Raw genomic sequence first — 24,899 nt, forward strand, 5'->3', positions numbered from 1 at the left:
AACTTCCAAAGGCTTGAAATAAAAGACATAGTTGTAACAACTTTCCTATGAATGCCCTTCTTCCTTCTAGAGCAGTGGTTCTCAGCCTTCTAATGCTGTGGTCCTTTAATACAGTTCTTCCCGTGGTCGTGACCCCAGCCATAGCATTATTTCATTTCTACTTCATAACTGCAATTTTGCTACTGTTACGAATCATAATGTAAATATCTGTGTTTTCTGATGGTCTTAGGGGACCCCCATGGGGGTAGAAAGACTCACAGGTTGAGAAACACTGTTGTCTTCCTGGAAAAGCAATGTCCATCAGAAGCATGGCCATTCCAGGTCCCTTGAGCTACTGTGTGTGTGTGTGTGTGTGTGTGTGTGTGTGTGTGTGTGTGTGTGTACATGCATGTACATATACATATATTGTAAGGATAAATAAATACTAAATTTATAGGATGAAATAAAAGATAGAATTTAAATGGCTTCAAACAGCCAGAGCAAGGTGTAGATCCAAGGGCTGGAGAGAATGGTTCCCCAGGCCACATCCCCACATCCTGCCTTATACTGGTCAGGGTCATCACATTTTATTGTCACGCCCATTCATTTCTCTATCATATAAACTGTTTGCTCAATACAATGGCAGTGACGAGTATCTGTAACAGAGACCACAGGTCCACAAAAGTCTAAAACATCTACAATTGCCCTTTGGAGAAGAAGGTTCCAGTCTCTGCACACCTAAAAGAGAAGCTGTGCAAGCATTTTTCAAATCTACTAATCGCTGTCAAGTTGATTTCTAAAGTACCAGTAGGCACTCCTGAGAGCAGCCAGGGGATTATTCCCCCGGGGTGGGGGCTGGGGGAGGGCGGGGGAGGCTGCCCTTTCCTTCCACTCTCTCTGTGAAGCTATTCTGCTCAGCCATCTGCTGCCTAAAGCAAGACGGGTTTCCTCAGTCCCCATTTTGAGAGAACTTCTCAACCAAAGCATACTGCTGCTCTTCTCTTATTTTAAGAAATCTCTCTTAGCCCCATACACAACAAAAGCATCAGCAGGGATTCCTTTCCGAAGAAGTCCCCACTTCCAACTTTCCACGCCCCCTAGAGGGCAGACACAGACCTGCTGTGCACCCATGGCTGACAACATCTTCCTAAGGGTAGAGTTAAAGTGACTTTTAAAAATTATGTCTGTACGGGTGGGTATGTTTGGATTTGTATATTCGGATACACGTGCAGGTATGAATGCTTCTATATGGCAGCCAGAAGACAGCCTTGTTTTTTAGTCAGGGTCTCTCACTGACCAGAAACTCACTAAGAAGGCTAAGCTAGTGGGCCTGGGAGTCCCAGGATCCACCTCCTTCTGTCTCTCCTCAGTGCTAGGGTCGATCGTTAAGAGCTCAATTTTAAATATGGATTCTAAAAATCCACCTCAGGTCCTCACAGAGCAAGGCCAGCCCTCTTATTGATTGAGCTGTTTCCCAGCCTCTACTTTTGTGTATTTTTGAGAGAGCCTTCCTAGGTCTCCCCCGCTGGTGTCAAACTTGTGACTCTTCTGACTCAGCATCTTGAGTGCCTGGGATAGGTGTGTACAACACACCTGATGGGAAAATGCATTCTTGAGATGCTCTAAAAGCAGAAACCCAAGAGCCCAGTTATTTCTAGTTGGAGCCTAGCAGTCAGCGATGTGGTGTGGACAGAAAACACACCCTTCTCGTACTCACCATCCTGCGTGCAGGCCCCCAGGAGGTTGATAATGTTCTTATGTTTGCCAATCATCTTCATCATCTCCATCTCTGACACCAGATCAGACAGGTCCTTCTCTGTGGCATCATCTGTGAACGCGAATTAGACAAACCATAAATCGGCTGGTTTCTCCCAACTCCCAAGCTATCGCTCTTGGCCATCAAACTCTTAGAATACTATGGAGTTGAATTTTAGAACCAGAAGCACTTCCCCATCTAATCAGTGAAGAGATGAAGCTGAAGCAGGTGAGTGCAATGTTCAGTACCAAAGACATCACCAGAGGGCACATGGGCAAGAGTTGGGACCAAATCTAGGCCACAACACTAAGGCCAAGTCTTTCGAAGTGAAGAACTTGATTGTGAATTAACCCCACCCTCTGATGTATCCAAGGTACCTTCTAGAAAGCATGTCAAGCTTCCTGATGCCCCCCCCCCAAACAACTCCAAGAACGATGGGGAGGAAGCCATAGGAGAAACATTGGGAACCACTCAAAAATTTGTTCTTACAGAGCAAAAATTCCAGAGCCTTTAGCTTATTCCAAGTTAGCCCCAGGCCCATAAGCATGTCTATAAATGTGTATGCATACAGAAACAGTCTGAGTGAGCAAAAAGAGACCTCTCTAAAGCTCCAACTACTACCTTACTAGAGATACAAGTCATGCCTCACATACATGGCATACACATGGCAGAGGCCCAACACAACATGGGTTCACAGAGAGCTTCAAACAAGAGGAAGAGCACTTCCGGTGCACTGTGCTCTCCTCTCAGTAATTCTACTGTTGTTCGGATTCTCAAGATGCTAGGATGCAAACCCAGTACCATGTGCACACCACTCGAGTGTTCTACCACTAAGCTAATGTAATACAGAAATACTTAAAAAAGAAAAATCTGAGCTAAAAGAAAAGCAAAAGGGTTAAAAATGAAATAGGGGCACAGATGTTCAAAAATCTATGCTGACCAATATAGAGAAGAGGGAAGAGAGGCCTATGGACAGACACACGGCTCAGCATCCTGCCTTCCCTACACCTCAGCCATACTCTGGCTGTCACAAAGGATGTTGAAAAGGCTTTGGGACTAATGTCCTCTGACCATGCTGAAAAGGATGGTGGGCAATCTTGCTTAAAGGGGAAAGGACCAACCCCTAACCCTCCCTTTTGCACTAGCCCCAGGGATCCCAAAACCAGAGGTTCTGTGGAAAGCAGTATGACCTTCCCAACCCACAGCTTCCAGTAGGTACCAAGGACTGCCTCTGCCCTGGTGCTCAGATACTTGCTATCTCCTCCCTGGTATCAGGCTCCAAAGAAAGGAGCATCCCAGATTTCACTGGGAATCTCAGGTCAATAACTAAAGATGACAAAATGAACATTGTCCCGGCCCTTTGTTGTCTGCATGTTCTCAGCAGGGAGGGGTGTGGTAAGGGTCCTGTCAAAAAAAGAAAAGGTCTGACTCCGAAGCACATGCCACGTCCCACAGGCCCAGAACAGACCTCTCTGCCCACAAGCCAGGGAAACACTGAACATGGAATCTTCCTTTCTGAGATTCCCCACAACAGGATTTATAATGTGACCTTTCCCTTTAAAAAATAATAACATGCAAGGATAAGTTAATAGTTGAAAGTAATTTAAGCTCCTTGGGCTTCACCATCAAGCTGTGTTAGAAAGGTTGTGTATAAATTCCAGTCCCCATCCCCTCAAAAAACCAAAACCAAAAACAAAAACAAAATGGGCATTTATAGCGTGATATTATTGTTTACATGTCCCTAAGATTCTGCATCAGTTCTAATTCTGTTTGCTCCTTTTTGGCTTCTAAGCGACTCTTTGAATCCACATTTTGACAGAATGTGGCAATCTGTCTCCAGTTGCCACTCTAACACCTCCCTCTCCTTATTTGTATGCTAAAAGTCTGGGTCCAAAATTTAACCACCTAAACCCCCTAAACTTTCTAAACCCATGAACACAGAAGAGAATCAGAACCTCTTCTAAGGAGTTAGAGACCAGTTCAGCTCAGCAAGCTACAACTTGCTGCTAAACTGGCTTTTCTTTTGAAGTACACACAGCTCAAGGTAAACCCTCTGTCTCATTTGCTCATTTATCCTGAAAAAACCCTCAACCTCCAGGTCAAGTATGTGCTCTCTGACCCCACATCCCTGCAGAGTTCACATGTCACAAAAGGAACGCTCCCGATAAGACCCTCTCCTCCCCGCCCATCCACCCACTCACCTTTCAACATCTTCACTGCCACGGTGACCGCCTCCTTGGGTTTGTCTTTATCGATGCCCACTGCTTCAGCCATGACTACTTGCCCGAAGCAACCTTCCCCCAGGGGTTTGCCCAGCGTCAGCCTAAATGTGTAAATAGGGGATTAGCACACCGCGAATCTGGCCAAGGGGCACAGGGAGGGAAATTCCAAAACTACATATAAAAATCTTCCAGAGGCATGCATATGGAACCAATGAGCCTCCGATGCACACGCGGGGTATTTTCTTAGTGATGTTTTTCCAGAACGTCAATTACTGTTGGAGGGACTATTAAATTTCACATTTGTCCTCTCGATTTATTTTCTTTTTCTTTATGGAAGGTGTCCTTGCTAGCGAGGTGGTCAGGCTCCCTGCATGCCAACCATAGGGAGCTTTTGGTCTTGAGCCAATTAAATATTTATAATTTAAAATGTCACAGAGGAGAAAAAAGTGAAAGGCTGCTCTTATTTTCTGTCCCTGTAAAGCAGCAGCTCTCAAATCACTATTATTCACCACCAGTAGGTTTTATGGTTACATCGAGTGCCAAGTTGCAGGGTAGGAATCTTCAGCACGTTTCAAATAATTTGTAGTGTCTCATTGAGAAAAACTTCTAGAAATCGGGCACGATATCTTTTTTACATAAGTTTAGGATTCCTTATCACTACCCAAAGTAAACAAGGAAAAAAATAAATAGAAAACAGCACAAATTACATTTTAAAGCATGTAAGTTTTATACACAACAGACAAATGACCTGACATTATTTTAGGTGTTCCAGAAGCCAAAGGAACAGGGAAGTCTTTGGAATAAATACTTAGTAGTGTGTTTTTTATTTTTATGGTTTTTTTTTTTTTTCGATTTATTCTTGATTACATAGATGTGTGTTTCTGGGGAGAGGGTATGGATATGTGGGTGCAGGCACCCAAGGAGCCCAGACAGATTCCCCAGATCTGCAGTTACAGGAGGTTGTGAGCTACGCATCATGGGTGCTGAGAACCGAACTCTGGTCCTTTACAAGGGCAGTGTCTGCTCTAGACCGCAGAGGCACCGCTCCTCTCCAGCCTGAGTATGCTTTTCGTTTGTTTTTTGTTTTTTTTTTTTAAACAAACAAAAAACCATAAGCCCAGTACAGCCAAGTATTGAGTTGCCCTCAGTAAACAGCATTTGCAGTAAGCACACAATACTTTTAAAAGCTCAGAAAAGGGAAAGAAAATGGAGGTCAGCACTCACTCTGCTGAAGGCACCCCCTTTTCAGTCAAGAACTAAAATTAAATTGAACATCTTGGCAGAAAATAAACATTTGCGTTGGAAAATGGCTAATTTATGTCCTATTGCCCTGTTACTACAACCATAACAAACCTCTCCTTGTGTAACTTCTGCCTCCAACCTAATAAACCGTTCTTAAAAAGCCTTCATTCATTGGAAATGTGCTCCACCTACATTTGTGTTAAACACTGCTTGGAAATGCATAGCGCTCAGATTTTCCACACTTGGGTACCCCCGGGTGGGAGCTGCTGGGCAACACAGACTCACACTGTTGACTGTGGTGTCACAGGTGGTCCAAAGCACAGACTCAACCCGAAAGCTGCAAGTTTTTAGCATATGAGCACAACTCCCCAGTCCAGCCTTGTAGACATAGGAATGTGCACACGAACCCAGCTATTTATATAATCACACCCAGCTAGGAGGCTGGCAAGGGTCAAGAGAAACATACCTTCCTTTCTCAAAATCCTGTAGGTAAAGAAACCATTCTTTGTGTTTTCTTTGATACCTCACCCCAAAAATGTCCACTAAACATTCCCTGAATGAATGAAGGGATGAATGAATGCTCTTTTCACTGTAATACATAAAGAAACTAGAAATTCTTTCCAACGACATAAGATGACTACATAGACAGTTCCTCAGTCCCGGATTAGGATCTATGTAAAGATCTCTAAGTTGGGAACCAAAGTACCTGGAATAGTGTGACAGGAAGCTACAAGGGGGGCCCAAGCTTCCTTCCCCTTTCAACTAGAGCTGGCCATACCCAGACTTGGGAAAGCTTGTCTTTGTGTTTCTGGATCTCTGTATACACACACACACACACACACCATGCTGTGTGTGTGTTAACATATCACTAACAATCTTAGGAAGACACTGAAAATGTCAAGATAGGAAGACTAGCTGTCTGCAAGCAAGCTGGGAGCTTATTCCTGTGTCCTTGATGCAGAAAGAGCCAATTTTTCCACTTTCTGTTACTCTCAAGCTGTTTAGACTCTAATGCTACAAGAAGGAAGCTGCCAGCCTTCCAGGATCCTCACTTCCCAGAGCTAAGGTTGGTCTTCCACCTCAAGGGCACGGGCTGGTAGCCTACCACCTGTACCAGCAGCTCTGTTAAACGCACCATCTTGCTGATGTTTATAGTTCGAAGGTCCCTGATTGCCAAGACACAGGTGGAAATTAGAGACTCCCACAACGAAGACCTGTGCTCAGTCCCAGGAGGTACAGACCATGACCCTCCCAAAGGGAGTACTTACTTATCTCTGGGGAATTCCCACTTTGGATCCTCTGGCAACTCGTACTCGGAGACCCCTGCTAGCATCGGGGTGTCTGCTGTTGAGGACAGACGTGTCGTTATCCTCACCAGCGGGGTGTTGGAGTTCATGGAGGAGCTGGACTCGGCCGAAACCTGTATACAAAATGCAAAGAAGCAGATGTAATGCTGGCTCTACCTGAGAAGACTGGAAGTGAGCTGGGACCCAGCCAGAGCATGAGTTCTTACAAAAAAAGGGGAAGGAACCAGGAAAAAAACAAAACAAAATAAACAACAAAAAACTAAACTGAACAACAAACAAACAAAACAAAAACACAACACAAACAAATAACAACAACAAAATACAGGGGCCAAAATGAAAAGTCACAGGATCCTTGACCTTGGCAGGTCAAGTTTCCAAGTAAAAATGTTTCCAGAAGTTTAATCATAGTATTTCTTCTTTTCATCTGAACTTATTAAAAAATTAGGTTTTGTTTTTGTTTTTAATTTTATGTACATTGGTGTTTTGCCTGCCTGTATGTCTGTGTGAGGATGTCAGACTGGAACTGGCGGTACAGACAGTTGTGAGCTGCCATGTGAGTGCTGAGAACTGAACCCAGGTCCTCTGGAAGAGCAGTCAGTGCTCTTAGCCGAGGAACCATCTCTCTTGCCCCTGTTTGTAATTGTTTTAAGACAGCCACTTAAGAATGTGCAGACAGACCCTACTGATTTCATTATAGTTTTTTGGTTTTTCCCTGCTCAGAACTCTGAATAACCAAGATCCTCTTAGTTCTGCTCAGTCTATAGATCCCTAACTCAAAGGCTGGGCTCAATTACTGGGTGCTGAACAAGCATGTACAAGACCCTGTATTCAATGTCCAGCACCATAAAATAAAAACACATCCAAAATCAAGTCAGCAGGGAGGGATTCACAAACATTTAACAAGTGAGTTCATCCGTGCTGCCATTGCCTCCAAATTACAAAGGAAGATCTCAAGGAAAGAGCTGTAAGATATGCATGAAGTGGTGGTCTGAATGCTTGGCCCATAGGGAGTGGCACTATGAGGAGGTGTGGCCTTGTTAGAGAACACGTGGCCTTGTTGGAGGGAGTTTGTCACTGTGGGGGTGGGCTTTGAGGTTTTCTTTGCTCAAACCTCAAAGACACAATCCCCTTCTGCTGCCTGTGTATCAAGATGTAGAACTCTCAGCTCCTTCTCTCTCCAGCACCGTGTCTGCCAGGAAGCTGCCATGCTTCCCACCATGATGATAATGAACTAAACCTCTGAAACTGTAAGCAAGCCTCAATTAAATGTTTCTTCATAAGAGTTGCACTGGGGGCTGGAGAGATGGCTCAGCGGTTAAGAGCATCAACTGCTCTTTGAGAGGTCCTGAGCTCAATTCCTAGCAACCACATGGTGGCTTACAACCATCTGTAATGGGATCTGAAGCCCTCTTCTAGTGAATCTGAAGAGAGCCACGGTGTACTCATAAACATAAAATAAATAAATAAAGGGAAGGGGCATTCTGGTAACTCAAAGGTCTTTTATTCAAGGAATCCAGAGTCCCAGACACTGGGAAGCTATTCTCCATCTCTCCCCAGTCTTTCTGAAACTTGACGATGCCCAGACCATATAGTGAAAATGGGCTGACTCTTGTCTCTTTAGCTTCAGAAAGCAGAGCAGTGAATATAGGAGATCAAGGGTTGAGGAAAAGACACTTTCACTCAGAGCCACACGGGAAGGGTCCTCTCTCACCCAGCAGCACACAGGGCTTTACCTAGTTTTCTTGTTTACCTTGATGTATATCAGTCTATGTCAGACCCAGTGTCTGTCTCTTAAACACACCGTCTCTCCTTGGCTGCTTTCTGAGAAAGAAAATATACCCAGAGCCCACACAAAGCCTGGGCATGACAACACAGTCTTGGTGTGATTGTGGGCTGCTGGATACTGCTTTCACTTCAGACCACAACTGAGGCTTTGGTCCAGGACACATGGCTGTGAGGTTAGACAAGAGCCACCCAGGCAGCACACCAGGCTTCCAGCTCCCGCATGGGTGACAATCCCCCGCTGAGTATACAAACTCCTTCTCAATCCAGCCAGCAAAGATAAAGCCAGAGGAACTTTGAGATGTGAATCCTAGACTCTCATCAGAGGAACCCAAGGACTGTCGCATTGGCAAGCCCTTCTGCTCTTTGGAAACCCAACTACACCCTTAATGGAATTGAAGAAAAGTATTTGCAGTATTAAAGTCAGTGATGTGCAAGGTTATCCTTGGCTACCTATTGAGCTCAATCCCAGAGACCCTATCCTCCCCCCCTCAAAAAAACCCACGAAGAAATGTTAAAATTAGTAAGCAATTTTTGATATGAAATCTTATTGTTTAAAATACACATAAGGACATTTCTGAACCTTCTAAGTATCTTTTGAAAAGGGGAAAGGTGATTTTCTTTTTAAATGAGAAAAAATATCTGTATGCATGTGTTTATGTGCATATCAGTGTGGAGGTCAGGGGACAACTTCTGAGGGTCAATTCTCTTTTCCTACCACATAGGTTCTGAGGACTGAACACAGACCGTCAGGCTTGGTCATAAGTACCTTTGTCCATTGAGCCATCTCGCCAACCCCCAAGGAGAAGCTATATATACATTATATACTATGCAGACAGGACATTTACTCCTTGTGCCACAACAAAAATTGATGCTTTAAAAAATATACATATATATATATATGAAGGAACCTGATAATTTTGTAATAGAGAGCCACACATTCAAAGATTGCAATCTCTAAGGCAAACACAGAAGCAAGCAGGGGGAAGATGGGCAGGGAACATGTGAGTGCTCCTAGAATCCAATCCCCTTGTTCCAGAATAGGCGTTCCACCCCAGCAGAACAAAAGATGACTCCCAAGCCCCTTCCACTGTCCACATGGTGTCCAGCCCAGCTGTGGTGAGCAGGCTGCATCAGAAACCAGGAGCTTCCTGACAACATCAAGATGTCCACTTTCCACTGGCCACAAAAACACCAGGAGCCATCTACAGAGGAGGGACTCGGAAGAATCTGGAATGGGGCTGGTGCTTCCCTGGAACCACCCACCCGACTCATTCTGAATCAGGGTCACAAGTTATGCTTGCAAAAGGCATGTCATTTTTTTTTTTAAATTTTTAAGATCTGTCTGGCAGTCCTTCCACACAAATAGGTGAAAATCATCTCCCAGTAGAAATATAGTAAAAATTCACACCAGAGGATCAGAGGCAAGAAGCTACAGCCAAACTAGTAAAAGTCTGCCCAGTAATGAGACAACACAGACCCCAGAGAGCAAAGAGCCAGCAAAGGCTGTGTGTAGACAGGATACTCTTTATAGGGCCATCCTCAGCTTGGCTCTGCATCACTGGACCCTAAAGTTCCTAGCTTAGTTGTTAAGACCTACTGTGTGCTAAGACCAGTGAGGAGCGAACACAAACTGGGAAATCTCAGGAGACCACAGTTCTGAATGATGGTAATGGCCAGAAGCTAGTGGCACATCGCAGCTTCTGTGGCCTGTCCCTGGGAGTCAGTACTCAACGCTTGGAGGCTTACAGGATGGTTTGTGACCACAGGCATTTTCTGGAAGGATATCTAAGGGTTTAGCCGTGGTCCCCTTTGGGGAGAGAGATCAAGAGTTGGGAAGCAAGGCAGGAAATGTTTTCTGGAAAGATATCTAAGGGTTTAGCCGTGGTCACCTTTGGAGAGAGAGTGAGAGATCAAGAATAGGGAACAAGGTAGGAAACAGGTCTTATTCTAGAACTTTCTACATCATTTAGATTTTATTACCCTGGTCTTGTGTTTCTTTTGTGTTTTAGTAGACATTATTTCTTTAGCCAAAATATCATTTGGAATAAAATAAATATGAACACCAGGAAAAGAAGGCACAGGGTTGAATTATGCAGACTTCAGTTTAGAAACTAGCAAGACCCCCGTTTGCACTTCTCTCTTATTCCCCCACCCCAGGTTGTTTTGTGATGTTTCCACATCCTTCAATATGTGACTTGGTGATTGTCCAGGGCCAAGATGCCCTGGGTCTGGCAGGCTACATCCTGGTCAATGGCATCGTGAGGTTAAGATCAGATAGATTCCTGGGTCTACATCTCCATTATAATGCACCCTACCTGTGAGTCTCAGATGGTCTCAGAGTTAGCAGGACAGAATGAAGACAGCATTAGGTGCTTATTGCTGAGCTGGGACAGCCCTAGCTCACCAGTCTGCTCTACTGGGTGAGTGTGTTCTGACGTTAGATGGTATACACCTGAATTGCATGTCTGACTTACAAGATGGGACCCTAAACTGCCAGCCAGGATGACCTGGAGCTCCAGTAAGCAAGACTTTTTTTTTTTTTTTTTTAAGTGTAGGAATTAGGGGAGAGAAAGGAAGCCATAGGGCAGCAAGGTCCCGCTGGTGTCTATGACTGAGGGGTAACCCCAGATCAGAGAGATCTACCACCTAGTCTCACATGAACTGCTCTGTGGAGAACATTTGGCCCAGACAGAATGCACACCACAGGCCTGGGGTGCAAGTTTCCCACACACATACCCACCCCACAACAGAGCACCTCCACAAGGTTTTAAGGTAAACATTTTCAAATGGAAAATGGGGAGAAAAAAAAAAAACTAAACTAATATGGAAGGAAAAAAAAAAAAAAAACCTTGGCAGTCTTTGCTGCAGCCATTGGTATCAAAATATAAAACTGCCTCTACTTGTGGGAATTTTGTTCACTACACAGTGCAGATCCAGGTTCAATGTACAAGTCTGGAAAATGCCTTTGTAAAAACAAAAAACACCCAGAGCGAGAAAGGGTAGGAAAATACGCAAAGTATCTGAGCATACAGAATCTGCTCCCCCTGTCTGCAGAGGTCCATCTTAATCTTACCTCCATGCGTTTTACTATACTTTTAAAATCCTCTGTGGGGCTATAAAGCATGACTGGCTTTCTCTTCACTCGCCTCTCCTCAGAAAGGCAACCTGTCTGGAGGGCTTGGCAAAATCCCCAGCAGGGTTCCCCCGAGGAGCCTGGCCTTTCAGGGGCTCCTTCCCTCTGAATTGTGGCCCCACCACCCACCTTGGAAGGTTCCTTACACCACTGTATTACAGACTTCCTTTCTTCTCTTTCTCTTGTAGTTATAACTTCCCTCCTCTAATAGTCCTCAATCCTTAATCTAGAAACTTCCATTTTGGAGTTTCCCTTTCAACACACTTAAAAACATCTCACTGTTAGAAGTCACTTATAAACAATAAACGCTAACACTGTAGTAAACTGTTGCTCCACCCACCCGAATCTTGGCAGGCGGTTTCTAGAAAGCCACACGCTCCTCACAGTCTCCAATTCGGCAGCCTTACATGCCGGGATCTCTTTACCACGTGCCATAAATCAAGCTTTTAACTAAATGTGCTTTTCATATATTTCCACGGTACATATGGGAGATTAACGGAGGAAGTGGGTTTTCTCCCCTTTTCTTTTTAAAGGGCCACCAAGTAATAGCGGTCTCCCTTTATGCTGGATTAAGCTGAACGTTCAGAGGGGACCTCACAGACAACAGGGCAGGCGGAAGCAAAGACAGTATGGGGGTGGCATGAGTCAAGTTTGTCTTTATGCCTGAGAATTGACACATACCCTTGGACCCCAGCAGACTTGAAACACCCTCTGACTCCCAGGCAGCAGACGGAGTCTTCTACATCAGAACAGAAGGCCAGTGTGTTCTACCTTAAGTCTAGCCCCACACATCTCTATGAACAAGCAGAAAAACCTGCACCATACCAAGCTTCAGGGAGCTTCTAGGAGTGGATTTTTTTTTTTCTCCTTCCATAACAAAATCTAGGTAATCACTCACACAGCCCCTTAAACAGCCTCTACCACCTCAGGACACCTGAAATGCCCTGTCAGAACAATCAAAGTACCTGGTTCAGGTGTTCTGATTCTACTTACAGCTCTTCAACAAAAGCCTAGGGTCGATCTCAGTCAAAGCAGCATGTCTTTCAGGGGCTGAGAGAAAAGACAGGCCAAGCTGGGGGACAAGGGAAGCAATCGATTCCTACGGAAGTGAAGCCTCCACTTGGGTCATCCACAACTATCCAGCTGCCCAAATGTTTCCCAGAACCGGTACACTGCAACTCTGGATTGACTATACCACAACGGAGATTCCAGGTCATGGTGCTGGGCTGCTAAGTAGTCAGAACTCATTTTCACTGAGTTTCATACACACTAAGACCATGAATCCATTGCCCTGAGAACAACTCTGGAATTAAGTGTTCCCCCACCCCACCGCGAATAACCACGGTTCTCAAACGCATTATGAAATTGCTCTCTGGTTTTCTCAGCCGCCTGTGTCAGTGGCTGAGGCTGGGAACAAACTCACTATAGTCCCATGTGAGCCTGGGGGGGGGGGAGATTGGGTAGGCTATGGATTCATCTGGACACAGGCAGTCAACAGACAGATGGATCTCCATCTTGCCCTAAGCAAACTTCTGGTTCTAGAGAGGACACAACCCGGGAAAGCCCCTCCAAAACACAGCCCTCCACAGAAGCCATAAACACAGCCCTCCACAGAACGAGGCTTCCTCCACCCCGCTCTGCACCCTCTCCCTGCCCACCTCCCCAACAAGGGACTTGTGGAAACCACAGAAGGCAAATCCTTCCACTTGGACTCAGAAGTACACAAAGACCACTTCCCAGTGACCACTGATGGTCCAGTTGGGTCACAAGGTGCCCTTCTCTAGATTGGCTATTGCCATTTAACATTAGGTACCCAGAAGTAGAGGCAAGTGTGCAAGCACTTACAAAGCGTCCAGTCCTGGCCTTGGATGAAAGAGATGAATCCTCCTTAATAGGGAGATCCCACAGGCTACCTACCAGCCTGTCCCACCAAAAAGTTGCTTATCTTTCTCCAAGCACAATGTCTCCCAAAATTAATTTGTACTAGAAAGACTATAAAGAATTTATTTGATACAGAAAACAACCCCTCTGCCCCCCCCCAAAAAAACCCTACCTTTTTACCTCAGAAAAATAAAGTGAAATACCTGTTTTAAACAAGTTGAGGACAGGGAAGCAAACATTGAGGAGAAAGAAGGATCAAAACAGCCTGCCTTCCTTGACCTGAGAGCAATCTCCAGGAGCTACATTAAAAAAAAAAAAAAAGTAGTGGTGCAAGCCTTTAATCCCAGCACTTGGGAGGCAGAAGCAGCCAGATTTCTGAATTCGAGGCCAGCCTGGTCTACAAAGTGAGTTCCAAGACAGCCAGGGCTACACAGAGAAACCCTGTCTCAGAAAATAAAAAAAAAAAAAGAAAAAGAAAAAAGAAAAATGAAGAGTCGGACTTGGTAGCTGACCCTTGGAGTCCTAACAGGGAGGAGAAGAAGGTGAAGCAGTTGGGGCCCTGAGGCTCACAGGCCAGACAGCCTAGCTTACTTCACTAGTTCCAGGCCAGTGGGTGAGAAACTTAGCACACAAAGAAAAAAGAGTAAAGAGTGAACGGCACCTGAGGAATGACACCCAAGGTTATCATTTGGCTTCTGCACACTTTCTGTACACACCTACACTCTTTCGAGCACGCACTTGTGCAGATGGAAAAAACAACATGAATAAACAAACCGACTTTTCTCATTCTAAGACAAAGGCCAAGATGGAGTGAACGGAGAGAGGCTATGAGCCTCCACGCCATGCTGGGCAATGGTCAGGGCATGGATCAGGCATGGACACTGCATCATCATACAGAAGCTGGGGCCAACACAAAATAAAGCCTAGTCTCTTAGTGCCTGGGAGCACCGGTCCTCCAGACATCTGATTACAGGCTCATCTGTCGCCAGGTAAGGCATGCTTGGCATCCCTGAGGTATTCACTCTGTCATTAACCTATCTGCAGGCCTCCAGCTACAGCCCAATACCCTCTTTATCCAGACTCATGATAAGCATCTCCTCCTCCTCCTCCTTCTCCTCCTCCCAGTGGGCTGGGCTTTGAGAAATCCTTTGGGAAGAGGCAGTTAGTACCATACTTCCCTATGACTTCTAGGAAATGCTGGGGTATTATCAGGACCTTTTCAACCCATTTATCTCCCAGAGACTTCCTCATCCAGACAGCCTGGGCCTCACACACTTTTCTTATACAGCGTGACCAGGAAGAAACATTTCAAAAGGACCTTCACTAACCTCGCAGCCAGTGGCAAATGGGCAGGCTTTCTCTGACTTGAAACTGGCTTAATTATTTTTCTTTGGTGATACTGGGGCTTGGACAAGCGAGGCGAGGACGCCAGCCCAAGAGTCCTGATTTAGGCCCATGCACTAAAAGAAACTGTGCACTCAGTAAATAGCAATGAATAAAAGAAAACAAGGGAGGTAAATGAGAAGAAACACAACTCTTCCCTCTGGTCACACACAGAATATAAAAACAAAACAAAACGGACAGCTTAGGTGGAGATGGACAGACAATGAAGAAACTCCGTTGGACAAACAGGAAGACATGTTGAATACATGTGCCAAAGGGATCTGTCCTTTTCACATGAAGCAGAAGGAAGAACGCTGCAATAGGGGTTAAATCTTTTTTTCTTTAAAAGCTGATGGAGTCAACAAAAATCGGTCATCAGATAAGATGACCTGACTGAACCTGACCTGTTTGATTCCTGGGAACCACGTGGTAGAGGAAGGTGCTGGCTCCCATGTAAGTTGTCCCCTGGCCACAATAGACATACTATGCCATGTGCATGCCCACACACAAACACACGCGCACCCGAGCTACATAAACATATAAATGTAAAAAGAGTTTTCTTTAAAAGTGATGAGGGCTGGAGAGATAGACGGCTCCATGATTAGGAGCACGTGCTGCTCTTTGCAGAGGACCCAAGTTCTAGTCCCAGCACCACATCTGAGAGCTCACAACTGCCTGTCCTCTAGCTCCGAGGGATCCAGTGCCCCCTTCCAGCTTTCCAATAGCTCCCACACGCATGTACACACACACACACACACACACACACACACACACACACACGTCAGTTTTTTAAATGATGAAATAATTAAGGGTCAATGGCCTATCTACCTCAACTTAAGGATTTTACTTGTTTCCTCTATTATAAAAACAAATGAGACAGGACATTGCTCCTTTTACTTGAGCTCCCTCCACCAGAGTCTAGATGTTAAGAATGGCCCAGGGCTAAGAGATCAGGAGAGGCTGTGAAGGAGTGGCCAAAGGAGTGGTCAAAGGAGTGGCCATTCAGCCTGAAGCCTTAACACTATCTAACCAGGTAAGAGTTTTACTACTGGACTCTTCCAGCAACTCATTAGGCAACCAACTTAACTTCAGCACCATCTAGCTTCTCTGGTCCCACAAAGGACAGTGGTGTCACTCAAAGAAGCACAGGATTCTCAGGATTCAAAGGAACCCAACTGGGCCCTTTTGACACCACATTCAACAGCTGGCCAAAGGCTGCATCTGACATACACTCCAAATTATATCTTAAACCTCTGCAAGAAATACCTGTTGGCTTCAAGGACATCGACAAGGACCTGCTCAGCCTGTAGTGTGAAGCTAGGTTGAGAACAGCCAAGCTCCTGTGTCCAAGCCACTACTGGCCTGCTGGTTCCCACCTTGTCCACAGAAAGGGCCCAGGAAAGGCAGGGTTTGGGTTGAACCCAGAGATTCTTAAGGTATTACACAGTATCACCCAAGGAAGTGTTTAAAATGTAGACTCTTACAGACCCATTCAAGAACTACTAAATAAGAATTTCTAGGGCTGGAACTAATGAATATGCAGTTTTAACAAACACTAAGATGCACCTCATAGCACAGGCCAGGTCGGTCATTTCAATTGCTAATTAAGAAAATAGTGACAATCTTATCAGAATCAAGTTCCAAATCCTATCATAAAGATTTACACCCACACATGCCTGGCTCTTGGAATCCATGAACAAGCACAGAAGTCAAGCATTTTTTTCCTTATCCACTTTGGAAGGGCTTTGTTTTATGGCACAGGGAAGGTTCTATTGCCTTACCTCCCCCAAAGCCAGCCATCAAAGACCAAGCTCAAGGTTAAAGGTAATTTTCTCTCTGTTCTACATAGCAATCATCTTATCTGGGGGCTGGAGAACTGACGTAGTGGTTAAAGAGTGCTTGCTGCCCTTCTAGAAGACCAGAGTTCAATTCCCACCACCTACGCTGAGAAGTTCACAACTCTAGCACTAGTGGGTCTGACACTTTGTTTTGGCCTCCACAGGTACCTACACACATGTACTTATAACCCAAATACAAACACATACACACACACACACACACACACACACACACACACACACACACACACAAAACCACCCTATCACCGAATCCCCAGCCAAACCTGCAACCTGTAACAGTCAACTATAAGCATACAATGTTTCAAAACACCAGACAGACTGAGCCAAAACCCAGTTTAGAAGACATCACAGACCACTTTTATGCAAGCATTAGTTAGGTGTACCTCCATACTCTATGTTTCTGATCTCTACTTAAAACAGTAAATCAAAGAAAACTAAACTCTCTTTCCTACTAAGAGTAAAAACTGAACCTGAACATCCAGCCTCATACAGAAGCAATGGACCCCAGACCAAATGCTTAGCTTCCCAAAGGAGCCGTGTGCTTGAGTCTTCACACAGGCCCAGAGGGCATGGCCTCCTCTGGCCTCAAGAGTAACTGCCCACTCCACTGGACAGCTCCAGTCTTCACAGGATTGTCCTTTAAAACCAGAGCCAGCCTACCAACCCCAGAGCAGCATGGTGACTTAATGCTCTTTAGTCCCAACTCCACACAGTGGCAGATTAGAATTGCCTGCAGTTCTGAGGCTCACAGAAGTTAGAGGGAGAATCAGAGGGGGAAAAGATCCAGGAGCTGGCTGGGTGGGGAAGAGAGTAAATTTCTTCAAACTCTTTATCTACTTTCTGTTACCTGTCTCCGCAGGGGGATGCGCTTGGTCAGCTTGTGCACGGCTGGCTGGCTGCTGAAGTCTGGCTTTTTGGTCGTGGTCTTCATTCGGCAAAAGATGACTGTCACCACCATGCAAGCGATTAAGAAGACCCCTATGCAGTAAATAGCTATCTCCAGGTAATCTGGGGAAGCTGTGATCTCCTTCTCTCTCACAGGCGCTGGGTTGCAGATCCGCGGGAGAGGGACAAATAAGCAGGCCACAGTTAGGATACCAGAGGGACGTATCAAAGCACACTTCAAGGAATGACGCCAAAGACATCAAGGGCTTCCCTATCATCAGGTCAATGCACAGAGATACCCAGATGCAGAGCAGCCGCGGGCCTCCTGCCTGGGCCTCTCCAAATGCTAACAAAGAGCCAAGGGTTCCTCAGTTTATCACTACAGCCCAGGCAGCCACCTTCTCCAGCCTCAATGGGCATCTGCCACCAGTGAGCAGCTGATACCAGACGGTAGTGGGGGACTACAAGGCCTTATTCTGCTAGGTCCCTGGTCAAAGCAGGACACCCAGTACACCCACCACAGGAGGACTGTCTGTCATGATGGTGGATCGACATGAACCAAACAGAACTGTTAAAAGGGACCTCATCCACTGTTGCTTCTAAGGAGACAGGGACAATGCCTGCTAGCTAGGGAGGTGCCTCCAGGGGAAGGTTCAACAGGGCCCTAGAGGATGGTAGCTCCACAGGGCTCACACTCAACTAGTAGGCTAGCCCAAAATGTTTTGGCGAGTCCCTTCATATGATCCAGAATATTTAGTCAGTTAAACAGATGTATCAATCTTGAGATAGTCACATATATAATATATATATATATTTTATATATATATATAAAACTTAAGAACGACTAAAATGTTTGTATATCCAGTTATATTAACTTGTTACTGAACCTTTAAAAATATGACGGTACTGCACGTGAGCAGAACTGTGATTAATTTAGCACGTTCTTCCGTCAACTATATCGGCTCTTCCTCAACCGGTCAATCTACAAGCAGTGTATTTCCAAACATGATTATTCTCAAGCTGCATCTCCTTAAGGGGTAGAGCTGCCAGGCAAATGGGTTAAGAAGTGCCAGGTGGGCACTTAGAGAGCGTGGCATTGCACAAGCAAGCTCAACAGGAGAGGCATCTCTGTCTCAAGACCAAACACTCACAGAGCAGACTCAGCATAACCAAAGGGGAAGGTGGATGCAACGGGTATTATTCTCAAGCTTATACATTTTAATCAGAAAAACAAATACTTGCAAAGATAGTCAAAACTCTCAGCAGCACAGCACAGAAACAAAACGATCCTTTTTTTTTTTTTTTTTTTTTTTTTTTTTTTTTTTTTTTTTTACGAGCTATAAAACAAGCATGCAGTAGGCACGGAACTCTAGAAACAAGGCACTCATAACTGGAGCAGAAGCGCGTCATGAGCTGCCAGCCAGTCTATGCAGTTTTCCAAAGGAAATGTTAGGCAATGCATGAGAGAGAGAGCAGCATGTACCAAGAAAGCTGGACTAGAACAGAGGCATTGGTTAAAGACTTAGACAGCAATGGGCTTTACTGATGTTTATTTCTCTATGAGGCAGAAATTAACATCGAGCCCGAGACAACACACACATGCTTTTGCAGGAAAAGCAAATGAGAGTCCACTCTATTGAGTCATGCAGCAAGCCACCCGATTCCCAAGGTAACACACTGCTTCTGCACACCTCCCTTCAGAGGTGCTTCCTGGGGACCCCCAATACAAATCTATCTGCACTCAAATGAGATGTAAGCAAGTCGGACGGAGAGGCATCAAACCACATATGGGCTTTTACCAAAGTGGGATTTACAATGGGGGAAAAATTACTTTGAATTTCACAAAGTAATTTTGACTTCCTTCTTGGGGGTGGGGGTGGGAGTGGGGGTAGGGGTGGGGGTGGGAGATGGGCCCACTGAGTCAACAATTCAGCAATTCACTAAGATTATAAGATCCCTTTGGATTTTAAAGGTGGCATTTTATTTAACCATAAATTCTAGTATGGGATCTCTTCATGCATGAATTTCTAAGGTGGTTTCTTATTCCGGGGGGGGGGATCATTTGGAACATTTGGGGGGGCATCTTTATGCAATGGATAAATGGGGCTACTTCTAAGAACAGAAGCTGTGTTAATTTTATAGCAATCAACCAAGGAAAGAAGCCAACCCATAGAGAGAAAGAGCAGTATGTACCTGGCAGAACTGTCAACCATGCAGAGTGAAAGGATATCCCGATAGAATTACCCGCCAAGCACGTATATTCCCCAGCGTCCTCAAAAGTTACATTCCGAATATAGAGAACCTCAATCTCCTTGTCCGTGGTGTTAACACCGGCAGCCTAGGAAACAAACGAAGCAAGAAAAGGGCTAGACATAGAAATGATTGTGGAGGGAGCCTTGGAACCAAGAGGCCTTGTCCCAGCGGGTCCACGGGGTGCTGGCCATCAGGAGATTCCAACTGCAGCCCATCCACAAAGCCCACAACCGAGAGACACTGAGAGACACCGGCCAGCTCACCTCTGCAGGCCCGTCACCACACCGGCATCACCACCTAGACATGCATGCAATTGAACACATGGAAAAATAGGCCCACAGAGTCCGTTCTCTTTGAATCCGTTTTCATTTGGATTTGGGGGTGGGTTTCCAAAAAGTTCAATATCCAGAGGGCTAATCTGGGTTCTGGTCCTGTTGGATGCAGACTCCCACTGTGAGAAAAGGGGGAGGTTCCATCTTCTGTATGATGGAACAAAACATGGCAGATTAGGTGGACAGCTCACACATCCCTTGGGCTCCATGGGGACCAGGGTGCGAGGTCGTCTTGGTTACCAGATTCTGGTTAATTTCACTCAAGCTAAACTCATCTTGCTTTATGTATCATTGAAAGAACATGGAAGAAAGCATAACAGAACACTGGTAACAGAAAAACTGGACTTTTATAGTTTGTATTGTTTTCTAATATGAATGTCTGCATGTGAAGAATAACTGAAAACTCCACCATCTGCCTTCCCCATTCTCCAGTGTCACAGTCACTGGAAGATAACCAATCTCCAGTATTGGATAGGATCCGGTGTGGAACCAAACCAAAGAACAAAACTTTCATTAGGTGAATCCTATCATGCTAGCACTTCTCTACGTCACCAGCATAAAAAGAAACGTGAGTCCAGCTTAATAATCAGATAGTACCGACTCAACAGGCATGCGAATGCAAGGTCCATGAGCACTCAGACACAGTGATCACGGGAAGTGTGCAGTCCAATTAAGACAGACCAGAAAGAAGAAGTTTGAAAACAGGGTTAGGGGTGGAGGATAATCTTCAAGCACTTTGAACATTGTGGGCATTTTTCCATGGCCACTGGCATGACGCCAGCTGCATCACCAAAGAAAGATCATTATAAATAAACCAAGGCTATGAGAGTTACACTAGAAGCTGCCTGCTGCCTCCCAAAGCACCGAGTCTTTTTAACTCCTATATCCAGTTTTCTTAAAAACAAAAACAAAAAAACAAAAAAACACAAACACAAAAACGTTGTTACCTTGCTGTTTGGGCAGAACAGTGAGCCAGGCAGACTGGTTGGCCTGCCCTATATAATTGGAGACCTTACATATATATTCCCCAGCATCCATCTCCGTCACATTGAACAGAGCCAGTACTTCTGCATTGGAGCTATTTATCCCCGAGTGCTAGAACAGACATAGGAAAACAATATAACGGCCAACCAGGAAGGACTCGGTGCTGCCTATGGTCCCACCACCAACACACCACAAGAAAACAATCTCCACTGATTACATCTAAAGAGCTGTGGGAGGGAGGAGAACAAAGTAAGCCAAGTGGTGGAGAACAGTAGTGATCAGAACAGGGCGGAAGAGGCGACCAGTCAGTGGGATGGGTGAGCAGCTCTCCGGGCGGGCGGGCTAGCCGTCTTTCTCCAGCACTGTGGATCCTGGGTATGGCTGGCTAGAGAGAAGACTATAGGTTGAGAGTTCTTCATGAGCTGCCTGCTGCTCCTATAGTTGAAGAGGAAGACTGACTGCTGTATACTCCCTGGGAGCACGGTAGACAGGCAGACAGTGGCTTAGAATTGACAAAACAGACTTAGCTCAGCACGCTGAAGAGGAAGCTAGACCCAAAATCTAAAGAGGCTGGAGCCACAAAAAAAAATGAGTACATGAAAAAAAAAAAAAGGTATTTCTTTTAATACAAAGGGAAGGAAATTCGCGACTCACTCATTTTTTATAGATGCAAAAAAATACCCCCCACACACACCATTTACTATCAAGACTACACATACATCATAAAAGGTGAGAGAGAAGTTTTTTTGAAAAAGAAAGTTGAATTGTTTCTAACTACTAAAATTTGATTCAAATGTTATTATCCACATAGCATTAAATATCATAAAACATCAGAAAAACGTTAGTACACTGTCTAGAAAGTTCCAGTTATTTCCATCTACCCCATCCCATTTACTCTCTACATCGCCTTGGGAGCAGTACCCCACCCCAGGTTTAGCTTCTCCTCAGGACTAATAAACAGCAGAACTCTCTGCTTCCAAGTGTATCAGGACCTCCCCTACTTCACAGCCCCCTCCAGAAAAGTTATTTAACAGGCCTAATGGCTACTCATTCTTTAATATACTGGCTGGTCCATAAAGAGGACCATCTCTAAAATCCTAGAGGAAATCAAAGACCCTGGCCAAATCTCCAAGGGGGCCCCCACTGCAGGCCCCCAAGGATTCAGAAAGTTCTCACCTTCAGGACCTTGAGGTAGGGCAGCCCATCAGGCCCGTATTTACTGCCGTTCTTTTCCACGTGCTTGATCCACTGGATGTGGGGCTGGGCATCGCTGTAAACCTTGCAGACAAACTCCACATCCCCTCCAACCACTGTGGAGGCATTTGCAGGCAGTCCAGCTTGGAGGATGGGCCGGTGTGGTGATCGCTCTGATGGAGAGAGGCGAAGGGATGGGGAGAGAGAGAGAGCAATAAATAAGTTGTGTTGTCCAGAAGGCTTGGGGGGCAGGGGGGAACCAAGCCAAATAGGCGTCTGTCTGCTGGCTGACTCCATTGGAATAACACAGAGGCCCCATGCACAACACAAATGACTTCAAAGTGAATCACTGAAGCACAACCCTTGTAAAGGATAACTTATTTAGAGAATCAGAAAAAGAATGCTTTACACTGCGAGTTATAGACTACCTAACGAACAAGGGGAAATTCTTTATTGCTGCAACCCAAGAGACAGATGGAGCTGGTAGAAGGCTACTTATTCACTTATTTGGCTTGAGATGATGCCCAGATTCACTTTAAACATGAGGGAGAGAGCACGGGCAAGTGGCACGGGCAAGTGGCACGGCTAACCCTTAAGGTTGTGTTGCATATCAAGAGAGGTTCTCCTATGCATGATCTCTCTCAGTCAGTTGCTAAGATGCTCTGGGAAGTCTTGTGTCCCCTGCTTTAAAAAGCAAATTGGAAAACAAAGCTCCAAGTGAGATGAAACCAAACCTACTGGATCCTGCTTTTTATCATGACACAGACTCCATTCAGTGGTTCATCCATTTGACAAGTACCAAGTGTCACTGTGTGCCAGGCACCACATGTATAGAAGTAGATATTCCTTAGCATATTCTGATATGGCACTAAAGAAACACAGGGACAGATGCCTGTTTCCAAGTTAAGTTTCATAGTGTCAAAGGAGGCCCCACAGGAGGAATGCTTGGCCATTCCTTTCTAGCCTCACTGAGAAGATTCTCAATAAAGCACATTTCTCCTTATCTTAGATCAGAAGGTTCCACTACAGATGAGAGGCGTTCTTGGCAGAAACCCATAGAGGGACCAGGTCAAGGTCTGCTTACACCTACACATGAGGTCCCTAAAGAACTAGGTAATGCCCAATTAAAAGTGGACTAAGGAATTTCTCCAAAGACATACAAATGGCTAACAAGCAGCTGTAAAGATGTGTAGCATCAGTAATGGTTAGAAAAATGGTAAATCAAAATTATCATTAAAGAGATAATAAGACAAGTGCGGTTGAGGGCCTGGAGAGTGAACCCCTGTACCACTGCTGGTGGGAATACAATTGTTAGGGTAAGGACAGGAAGCTGGAGTTCATCTTCCAAAATAACAAAGCAGTTCATCTGATCCAGCAACTCTCACTTCAGTGAAGATCTGAGATACAGCCATCACAGAGCTCTTCACAAAAACTAAGATTTTAATTTAATCAACACCCTCAATGCCCATCAACAGAAGAATGATTAAAATAAAAAACTCTGGTCTCTATATACAATGGGAAAACTAACCAGCTTTAAAAAGAAGAAAAGCATGCAATTTGATGCCAACTGACAGTGGGAGTGGACCTGGAGGACATTATGCTAGACAAAATATGTCAGTCACGGGACAAATACTGTGTGATCCCACTTATAAGGAAGGATCTAAAACTCTCAATTCCTATATCAGAAGAATAGAATTGTGGTGGGAAGGAGTGAAGAAGAGGAGAAAGGGAGTGGCTAATCACAACATATAAACTTGCAGTCACATAAGGTGAATACATCCTAGAGATCTGGTTTACCTTTGGTGGATGGTAAGGGTCTCTACACTGAAAGCTATACTAGGGGCACAATACATGTTACTGTTCTTACAACAGTAAAATGAATGGATGACTGAGAGCATGAGAGAATTAACTAACTAACGGAGTGGGCTGCTGTTTAATCTCAAATAAAAAAACAACACTGTGATTACAAAGTTACTGGAACCTTCTTTGCAGCAGCTCTATTAATAGCCACGTGCACCCTGGTTACCGACCCATTCCCAAACGCATGCTTATATACCTAAACCCTTCTCTTTTCTTCTTTCTCCAACAGAGAGTTCCACTGTCCTAGCTTAACATATACAATCCAGGCAGAGCAGAGCACGATGGCACACATCTTTCATCTCAGTACCTGGAGGCAGAGTCAAGTGAATCTCTATGAGTCTGAGGCCATCCTGGTCTAAACAGTGAATTCTAGCCGAGGCTAACATAGTAGTAAGACTTTGAAGACTTTGTCTCATCATAACAACAAAAATTAGCTAAGAGAAATAAAAAGAACCCTACGCACCAGCACCATTGCCACCAAACCAGCTCACCATATCAAGGATGGTCCTATGTTTGAGATTCCTGCACACTGGGCTTAAAGCAGCAAATTAGAAGGATAGGTCTCTATGCCTTTCTGTATTGGGGCCTTTCTAATTAAAATATCATACTGTGAAATTTGCTGAGTCAGAGCCAGGCCATATACAAATTAACTCTACTCTTTAAGATCATCACTGGCCCTTAAGAAACTTTTTAAAAGAGAGAAAAAGTTGGAGCACATTTCATTCTGGAATCTTCCATCACTTCATAGACACCTACATTGCCATGCAATAAAGATAAAGATTTCAGAGCCCCTCAAAGAGTCATCCATCTCCTCCTTTATCACCCATGTAGAACAGAGAAGTTG

The 24,899-nt window shown here is 44.9% G+C and overlaps 1 protein-coding gene across 13 annotated transcripts in view; it reads right to left on the reverse strand.

The window, feature by feature from the left end:
• Positions 1-24,899, reverse strand: part of Fgfr2 (fibroblast growth factor receptor 2) — a 103,779-nt gene that overhangs the window by 16,594 nt on the left and 62,286 nt on the right. For 4 of the 13 annotated variants that reach the window (XM_029533738.1, XM_029533607.1, XM_029533443.1 and 1 more), the window contains 6 exons: positions 22,178-22,368; positions 20,965-21,112; positions 17,389-17,591; positions 6,468-6,619; positions 3,937-4,058; positions 1,697-1,807 (listed from right to left, as the gene is read on the reverse strand). In XM_029533738.1, the coding sequence (XP_029389598.1) occupies positions 1,697-1,807; positions 3,937-4,058; positions 6,468-6,619; positions 17,389-17,591; positions 20,965-21,112; positions 22,178-22,368 (927 nt within the window). Of the gene's footprint in view, positions 1-1,696; positions 1,808-3,936; positions 4,059-6,467; positions 6,620-17,388; positions 17,592-19,625; positions 19,771-20,964; positions 21,113-22,177; positions 22,369-24,899 lie in introns of all 13 variants that reach the window. The other 9 variants (XM_029533840.1, XM_029533703.1, XM_029533523.1 and 6 more) reach the window with 3 other exon arrangements.

Source organism: Mus pahari, chromosome 1 (genome assembly GCF_900095145.1).
Source record: "Mus pahari chromosome 1, PAHARI_EIJ_v1.1, whole genome shotgun sequence".
NCBI classification, from domain to species: domain Eukaryota; kingdom Metazoa; phylum Chordata; class Mammalia; order Rodentia; family Muridae; genus Mus; species Mus pahari.